This window comes from Octodon degus, unplaced genomic scaffold (assembly GCF_000260255.1).
Source record: "Octodon degus isolate 3935 unplaced genomic scaffold, OctDeg1.0 scaffold00072, whole genome shotgun sequence".
Taxonomy (NCBI): Eukaryota; Metazoa; Chordata; class Mammalia; order Rodentia; family Octodontidae; genus Octodon; species Octodon degus.
Window position 1 is genome coordinate 4,262,316 of NW_004524648.1, and position 7,625 is coordinate 4,269,940.

Below are 7,625 nucleotides of genomic sequence, written 5' to 3' on the forward strand. Positions count from 1 at the left end.
CTCCGGTTTGAAGCCTCTTTATTTGTGCCTCAGAATCAGTCTGGTGCCCCTGGCATCAGGGAAGGGAGTGGAAGGAACAGTTTCTCTTTGATGCTCTTTACTTCTGTCCCCTTTTTGTGTCCCTTCTGAGCCTCACTGGCTGAACTAGGAAGGCCAGTCTGAGAGGCCCAGGACAAAGATGTGCAGTGGGCCAGGGCCCCTGCCCCTGGAGGGATCTGTGCTTCTCTGGGTGGGTGAGGCAGGGCAGGGGAGAGCCGGGGGTTAGCACCATTGGATGAAGGGTTTTAGCCCATAAGTAAGGGCAAGAGGGATGCACAACCACAGAGGGCTAGCAGCAGCTGGTAGGAGGGGGTGGAGGGTGGTGCCAGGGCCCTAAGTGATCCTTTGTATCCTGTTTTGTGTCGGGTCTAGCGCTTGCCCCCAGCCGAATATGCCCTCCCATTCTCCAAGGCACCAGGAGGGAATCCGGCCTTTCCAGGGCCCCGGGACCACCTTGGACCCACTCCCTGATCACAAAACTGTGCCTTGGGGGTGGAAACTTCAACTTCTGACTGCCCAAGGAAAAGCTAGGACCACCCTGAGATCCAGGACGGGTGTGGGGACTGGGGGAGCCGGGCACCCCGCTAAGTGCACTTGACGCTGAAATGCCGGGGTGGGGAGGGACTGGGCCCTTGACAGTGCTGTTTGTGTCTGGGACAAAGCAGCAACACAGCACTTGGGGACCTCAGCTGCCCCCCAGGGATGAAGAGCAGAGATGCAAAGGCTTCAGGGGTAGTGTCCAGTGTGGGGCCAGTGAGCAGAAAGGAGGACCGGCCAGAAGGAGCAAGGGGTGGGGACAATGCTCCGCTGAGGATGCGTCTTCCTTTCAGAACCATCTACCTCGCCCATGGACAGAACGGAGCCCGGAGGAGCAGATTAGGAGTCAGGATACTGCAAAGCAGGAGGACCGGGAGGTGCCAGTCACCTCCAGGGCTCTGTCCTAGAAAGTTACCCTGCGCCGGTGTCGTGCATGGTGCACTGTTACACCCCTAAGGCTGGGGCTCCAGGCTCCAGCCGCAGCTCTGTGGGCGAACCGGCCAGAGTTCTTCGTGCTCGGGTCCTGGACCCTGCAGGGGTGGAGTGGGTGAGGGCCCGCCAGGGGGCGCTACTGCTCGGTCAGCGAGAGTCTCAGGATGCGCTCCAGCTCCTCCTCCTCCTGGCGCGCACGACGCCGCCGCTCCTCTTGCTCCTGAGCCGACAGCTCCATGGCCAGGCGCAGCTGCTCGTCGTAGCTCTGGAACACGTGGCCGCCCGAGCCGGGGCCGGGACTGGGTCGAGGGCTGGGCATCCGCGCTGGGGGCACGTGCTGGCGCTGCGGCGTAGGCGGGGTGCTCCTGGGGGCGGGGACGATTCTTGTAGCTCTCTGAGGCTGCGCACCAGCCCAGGTGTCAGGGCAGGGTGCTGCGCAAAGGCCAAAAGACAGAGCCGGCCTCCACCCTTTGGGGGAGGAGAAGAGTCTTGCATCCGAGTAGGGCACCACAGATTATCTGGGCCTTAGCGGGGCTCCAGCGTCATCTCCCAGTGTGACAGGGTACTGGGGCTCTCTGTGCATGTGTGTTGGGGAGTAGATGAGAACGGGTTGTTGTAAACAGGCGTCTCCAAAATGCTCTTCAACCTAACCAGCACTGACCTGTCCTGACGGCGACCCTCGTAGGACATGGGGTGAGTGCCTGGTTTGCTGTTGGTTAGCGCCTCCCAGATGGTGACCTGGAGCAAGGAGCCCATTAGCTGTGAGTCCCCGCACTCACGTGGCCGGGCTAGGCTGCGAGACGCACCTGATCATACTCACTGCCTGCCTCAAGCAGGCTCTGCTGGATGGCAAACTGTAGCAGGTCGTCGTCCTCGTCACGAGTGGCTGCCTCCCGCTGGCCGCCCAGCACGCTGTAGCCTCGTGGGGCCTCGAACAAGGCCGGGGAGATCTCGCAGCCGCGGCACGAGGCTGAGGACGTGAGGCTCTGGGTGACGCGTGGGCCGGCCCTCCAGCGTGCAGGGGTGGGGAGGGAAAGCCAGGCCGGCTCAGAGCGGGACGGAAGGAAGCTGGGGTTGGCAAGGCACGGGGTGTGGTGGGTCTCACTCGTAGAACTGGAGCTGCTGACGCTGGAGGAGTCACTGCCTGGGGAAGGAGTCTCACTGCTGGGGCTGCCTCGCACCGATGGCACCGGTTCATCGCAGCCATTGAGGTTCCCGAAGGTGATGCGAGCGTTGAGGATGTGGAAGATCGGGATTTCTAAGGATGTAGTAAACCATCAGGCACCACCACCCACTCATACCTCAGGCTGGCAACCCTGTCCTGATCTGAGCCCCACTCCACTGCCCAAAAGGGCTGAGGGGAAATGGCTTTGAGGTCTCACCAATCTTGACGGGAAACCCTGGAGGCAGGCGCAGGGTGATGAAGTCCCGGAGCTTGGCAAAGAGTGCATTGCTGACCGCCATGAGGTCAATGATGGGGGCCACCTGCTCACACAGGGACAGGGGATGCTCCTCACACAGCCACAGCTTGGCCTTGAACCTGCCCCCCCAGATCCCAGGGGTGAGGGACGCTGCAGGAAGCCATGGCCTCCGAGCACCTCCTGGAGCCCCAGCCCAACCCTCCCCAGCAGGAGCAGGGGGGCTCACTTTTGTGTCTTGGTGGTCAGTTCCATGGGGCGGCCCATATCCCGGTTGCCAAGTTCAAAGTTGGGGTTGAAGTATTCTTCTGCAGTGATGGCAGTGGGATTGGCTTGGCTCAGGGTCTGAGTGATCAGGGTCTGTACCATATGGGTGGGGGCCATAAGCCTTTCTCAGCCCCTTACACCAGGTCAGCCAGTTGATACCACAGGGTCCCCATCTCTTCCCCTGCCAGTGTGGCATGGTTTTAAGCATTGTGCAAAGAAGGTCACACAGGCCATGCTAAGCAGGACACCCTCCAAGCCTCCTCCGGAGCCAGAGACACACCATGACACACAGTGATGCCCCTGCACACACTCACCCCGTTTTGGGGGCCCCCATGCTGCTCAGCAATTCCCAGGAAGGACTGGAGAGGTGTCTTACAGCCTACAAGAAATGGTGTATCTCAGAGGACACCACAGCCCCTACCCATGTGAGTGCCTCAGCAGAAGGGACAGTACTCAAGCCCTAGACACAGGGCTGGTTCCTGGGAAGTGGGGCTGCCTGCCTACAGCACATCCACTGAGCACTTTCACCTAAAAGTGATTGAGGGGCCAATGGGCAGGGGCCAGGACCCTGTAAGCAAAGCTGGACTAGAAGTAGGCTTGAGTCCCAGGAGAAACATCCAGTAATGCCACAATCCAGGTTAGGGGCACTGGCCAGTAAAACACCTTCCTTTTGGACAGTTTGAGGGTATGCATATGTGTTCCCCTCCAGGCACTGGTAGACTACTGACTTCACTTTTTTCCTCTGTGAGGTAGGAATTGTGTTTCTACTTAAAGACAAGTTAGCTGATGCCCAGAGCATCAGGTGTAGTGTCAGAGCACCCACAGAAGCAAGGTCCCCTGGTTTTCTACCCAGATTATGTCCCACTAGAATAAAATGGCATGTATAACATTTCTTTCTCCTCCTGAGTACAATGCAGACATTAGTAATCAATTATAGTCTGCCTTTCCCCTGAGCCCAAATGAGCACTTTAAGAATCATTTTGCAGGGTCGTAGGCAGCTGCTGCCAATCATTAGGGCTTGATGCTTGAACTGAAATCCACTGGCCTGGGGTTGGGGAGATGGCTTAGTGGAATAAGCGCTTCCCTGGCAAGCACAAAGGCCTGAGTTCAATCCCTGGTTCTGCCAAAAAAAATTAAAAAAAAAAAAGAAATCCACTGGCCTGAATAAACCACCATGGCTCTTACTGGGCTGCCAAAGAGAACACTGAGGGAGGAACTGAAGTGGAAGCTGGCTCCTCCCATCCCACAGCACCTCCCTCACACCTCAACCTCATTACCTTTGACCTTGCCCTTGTGCTGTTCCGAAAGATGCTCTGTCCGGGTCCGGGTGATGAGCTCCACATTGGATGCCCCATATACCTGGAGACAGAGAAGGAAGGGCTCAGAAATGCTAGGCATTCCCTGCATAAAGGGTCCTGGAGGGGCTCTTTGTTCCAGTTGTGAAGCTTTAGGACAAGTAAACATATCAACTTGTTCATTCACTTGCTTATTCATTCAGTAAACATTCTTTTAAAGGGAAGTTATGTGCCAACCATTGAGGTGGACATCAGGGTTACAGTGTTGAATAAACCAGATATAATTCCTGCCCTCAAAGGCCAGGGATATAGCTAAGTGGCATAAGTGCCTGCCTGGCAAGTGCAAGGTCCTGAGTTTGATTCCTGGATCAAAGAAAACAATCCTGCTTTTGTGAGGGCCACATTATACTTGGAGAGGCAAAAAAATGGACAGCTCTAACTCAGTGACACATGTTTTGGTAAGGGGGGTAGCAAAGGGCCTTATCCCAACCTATAGAACCAGGGAGGGCATCTAGAGACAGCATGTGCAAGAGCTTGTAGCACTGGCCAGTTCCTTCATTCCCCAGTGGAACCACATGCTGGGAAAATGCAGGTTCTAGAGGACAGACACAGTCTTAAGGGTAAAGGCCCAGCTTTGGAATCAGGCAGTCAGGATCAGACCCCCAGCTCTGCCACTTGCAGCTGTGTAAGTTGTAGTTACTTCCAATGACTTTATAAGGAGATCAAACCACTCCAAGCCTCCATTTCCTCATCATAAAATGGGCCAATAATCCCTTCTTTGTGGAGTTGTAAAGATTAAATAGGACGCCATTGAAATGATCAGTAAATATATGGAGATAGGAATAATAGCACCTGCCCGAAAGGGTTACGGTAAAGGTAGATGAGGCCATGTATGCGCTCACTCATGCGCACATATGTATAGATTCCCACACACTGGTACACAATGCCAGAACACTGCTCTGAACATGAACATGGTACTTCTCATCTGGATACCTGTTAGCCTAGCTCCCCTTCCATGCCACATGGCCTGTGCACCTCCAAGGTCGGGGGAGGAGTCAGGAAACCCCTGCCCAGTGGCTGTAGATGAAAGTACAGGTGGCCCCGGCCCTGGGAGCTGTGGTCTCACCTTTGCTTCATACCCATTCACCATCTCTGTCTTCTCACTGCGCCAGCCCAGAATGCCAGTCTTATTCCTGGGGAAGCAGAGTGGTCCAGGTGAGGCAGGCACCCCAGCAGACTGCACCCAGGCTGGCCAAGGCTGTGCCTGCTCACCTCTCAAAGGAGATGTTCTTGGTGTCGAGCTGTGTGGTAACAACAGGTGCAGTGAGCCGGCTCAGCACCTGTTCCTCAGTGGGCTGGGCAGCAGCCAGCAGTAGCTCCCGATCCTGCCCAGCCAATGCCAGAGTCTCGGTATACACCACCCGGCGGTCATGGTCAATCTCCATGACCACAGCACTCGTGTCTGCTGGCCACAGAACAGCACGGAGAGGTCAGGGTGACATGCACTGTCCCACCCTCCCCAGCTGCCCCCCTTCCGCCTGCCTGACCTTGGCCCCTAAAGATGAAGCTGCGGTTCCCTCGCTGCCACGTCATGTGGTCAAAGCCCAGGAGCGTAGTGTCTACCCTCAGGTTCTGGCCACTCTTCCACACTTTGTAGGTGTCACTAGGGCAGATCTTGGACACCAGGGGCACTGGGTGGAAGTGGAGGTCAGAGGTGGCTTCAGTTTGCCTGGCCTACCCAGCCTGGGCCAGTTCAGGGGGTAGGACGTGGGATCAGTGAAATGGCCAGAAAAGGGTGAGGAAACTGATGGAAAAGCAGCCCTTCCTCCAACCATCGGCCTTAACAAATGCAGACCACATCCCACAGATGTACAACCTGAGGTTGGGGACAGGCTGCCTCACAGAAACTCACTGTTGAGTCTCTATAACTCGGTGTTAGTTCATTTACTCAGTCTTTCATCCAATCTTTCAATAAGTATTTATTGAACACCTAGTACATACCAGGAACTATTCAAGTCACTGGAAATATAACATTGAACAAGGCAGCGACATCTGCCCTCTTAGAACTTACCTTCTACTAAGGGGTAATAAGTAATAAACAAATAAATCATGACAGAGTGAAAGAAATAATAGAAGCCAACTAGTGTCTAAGGCAGTCGGGAGAGACTTTGCTGAGGAGACAGCTTTGAGCTGAGAGCTAAAAGATGAGTAGGATCCCCTGAAGAACTATGGGATGATGCTCCAGGCAGGGGGACAGCAAGTGCAAAAACCCCAAGGTCAGAGGGGCCCCCATTCAGCCCCTCTTACCCCAGCTAGTGAATTCCCATTTCATCTCCACATAGAAGTCCTGGGCCTAGAGGATGGAAAGGAGAGTGGCTAAGCTCGCTCTAGAAATGGGGTGCGAGTGTTCCAGCAGCAAGGCTGGGTGGCTGAGCCTCACCTTGCGCAGCTTCTCCAGGAGCACAGGGATGCCTGCCAGCCGCTTCACCACCCGCTGGTAATCCCGGTACCTCAGCACCAGCTGTACCAGCTCCAGGTCCCGGGTACTCACAGCTTCCTGAAGCACTGGGGAGGGAAGGTGATGTCACAGGGCAGGACCCTTCGGCCAACCTGAGGTGAGTACCTCATGCTGGGGAAGCCCTGGTTGTCAGTGCCCACCTGTCCAGCCACTGCGGTTCTCCCTGCCCACGTCAGCACCGTGTGCTAAGAGCACACGGGCACACTCCAGGTGCCCCAGTGTGGTAGCCAGGTGCAAGGGAGTCCGGCCACGGGGATCCAGCTGCTCGATGTCCACCTGCAGGAGGAGTTGAAGAGGTAGCACAAGTCACTTCAGAGGCAGCTGACCTAAGCAAAACAGTCCTTCAGCAGGCAGCTACCCTCTGGCTGTGCCACCTGGCCCACTTCCCAAGACTGTGGAAAAGACCTACATGATAAGCTGGCACCAATGACATGGACAGGAACTTCGGAGACAGGGCATAAAGTAATTGGTAGGGGAAGAGGGGCACAGCCTCTATTTCTTGGCATGACTAGAATTTTTATCTGGATATTAGACATTGTAAATATTAAGCATCTGGATTTTGTCATTTTTCTTTAACGAATGTTAGGCTTTGCTCTGGAAAACTAAGTGAATTACTTATAAATAAATTTGATATTCTCTCTATCTGTGTGTGTGTGTGTGTGTGTGTGTGTGTGTGTGTGTTCACCCAGGCCCTGGGCTGAGTTCCTTCCTCCAAGGCCCAGTGGAGCCCAGGGACAGTAAGCAGAGACTGAAGGGAGGTCCACAGAGGCTGTGGGACCTGACTTAGAGGTCTCAGACCACACCCTTCAGTGGGGCCATGGAACTTCACAGCATTGACAGGAAACACTGAGTAAAAAGGCAAAAAGGTGCAGTGATACACTGGCAGTGAAAGAAAACGTTCATGGCACAGCTTCAAAGCCACATCCCGTACTTGTGGAACACTATGCACTACATTTTACATAAATGTTATTTTGTGAATAGCATTCACAAAATAATAATCTCACAGAGGAAGTGAGATGTTTGTTATGTGATAAAAGCACATTTGGTAAGCATACATATTTATTTTTTTATTTTTTTTTTAATTTTATTTATTTATTTGTGTGTGTGTGTGTGTGTGTG

At 54.5% G+C, this 7,625-nt stretch overlaps 1 protein-coding gene across 6 annotated transcripts in view; it reads right to left on the reverse strand.

Annotated features, from left to right (window-relative positions):
• Position 1: 1 nt before the first annotated feature.
• The window catches only part of Ankrd13b (ankyrin repeat domain 13B), a 20,628-nt gene continuing 13,004 nt past the window's right edge, over positions 2-7,625 (reverse strand). Inside the window, exons 2-15 of one of the 6 annotated variants that reach the window (XM_004635384.2) lie at positions 6,647-6,782; positions 6,429-6,553; positions 6,296-6,341; positions 5,536-5,679; positions 5,261-5,450; positions 5,115-5,181; positions 3,971-4,052; positions 3,008-3,072; positions 2,656-2,786; positions 2,391-2,548; positions 2,114-2,266; positions 1,815-1,978; positions 1,670-1,746; positions 2-1,373 (exon numbers count right to left, since the gene is read on the reverse strand). In XM_004635384.2, the coding sequence (XP_004635441.1) occupies positions 1,145-1,373; positions 1,670-1,746; positions 1,815-1,978; positions 2,114-2,266; positions 2,391-2,548; positions 2,656-2,786; positions 3,008-3,072; positions 3,971-4,052; positions 5,115-5,181; positions 5,261-5,450; positions 5,536-5,679; positions 6,296-6,341; positions 6,429-6,553; positions 6,647-6,782 (1,767 nt within the window). In that variant the 3' untranslated portion in view covers positions 2-1,144. Of the gene's footprint in view, positions 1,374-1,669; positions 1,747-1,814; positions 2,267-2,390; positions 2,549-2,655; positions 2,787-3,007; positions 3,073-3,970; positions 4,053-5,114; positions 5,182-5,260; positions 5,454-5,535; positions 5,680-6,295; positions 6,342-6,428; positions 6,554-6,646; positions 6,783-7,625 lie in introns of all 6 variants that reach the window. The other 5 variants (XM_023719910.1, XR_002821944.1, XM_023719909.1 and 2 more) reach the window with 5 other exon arrangements.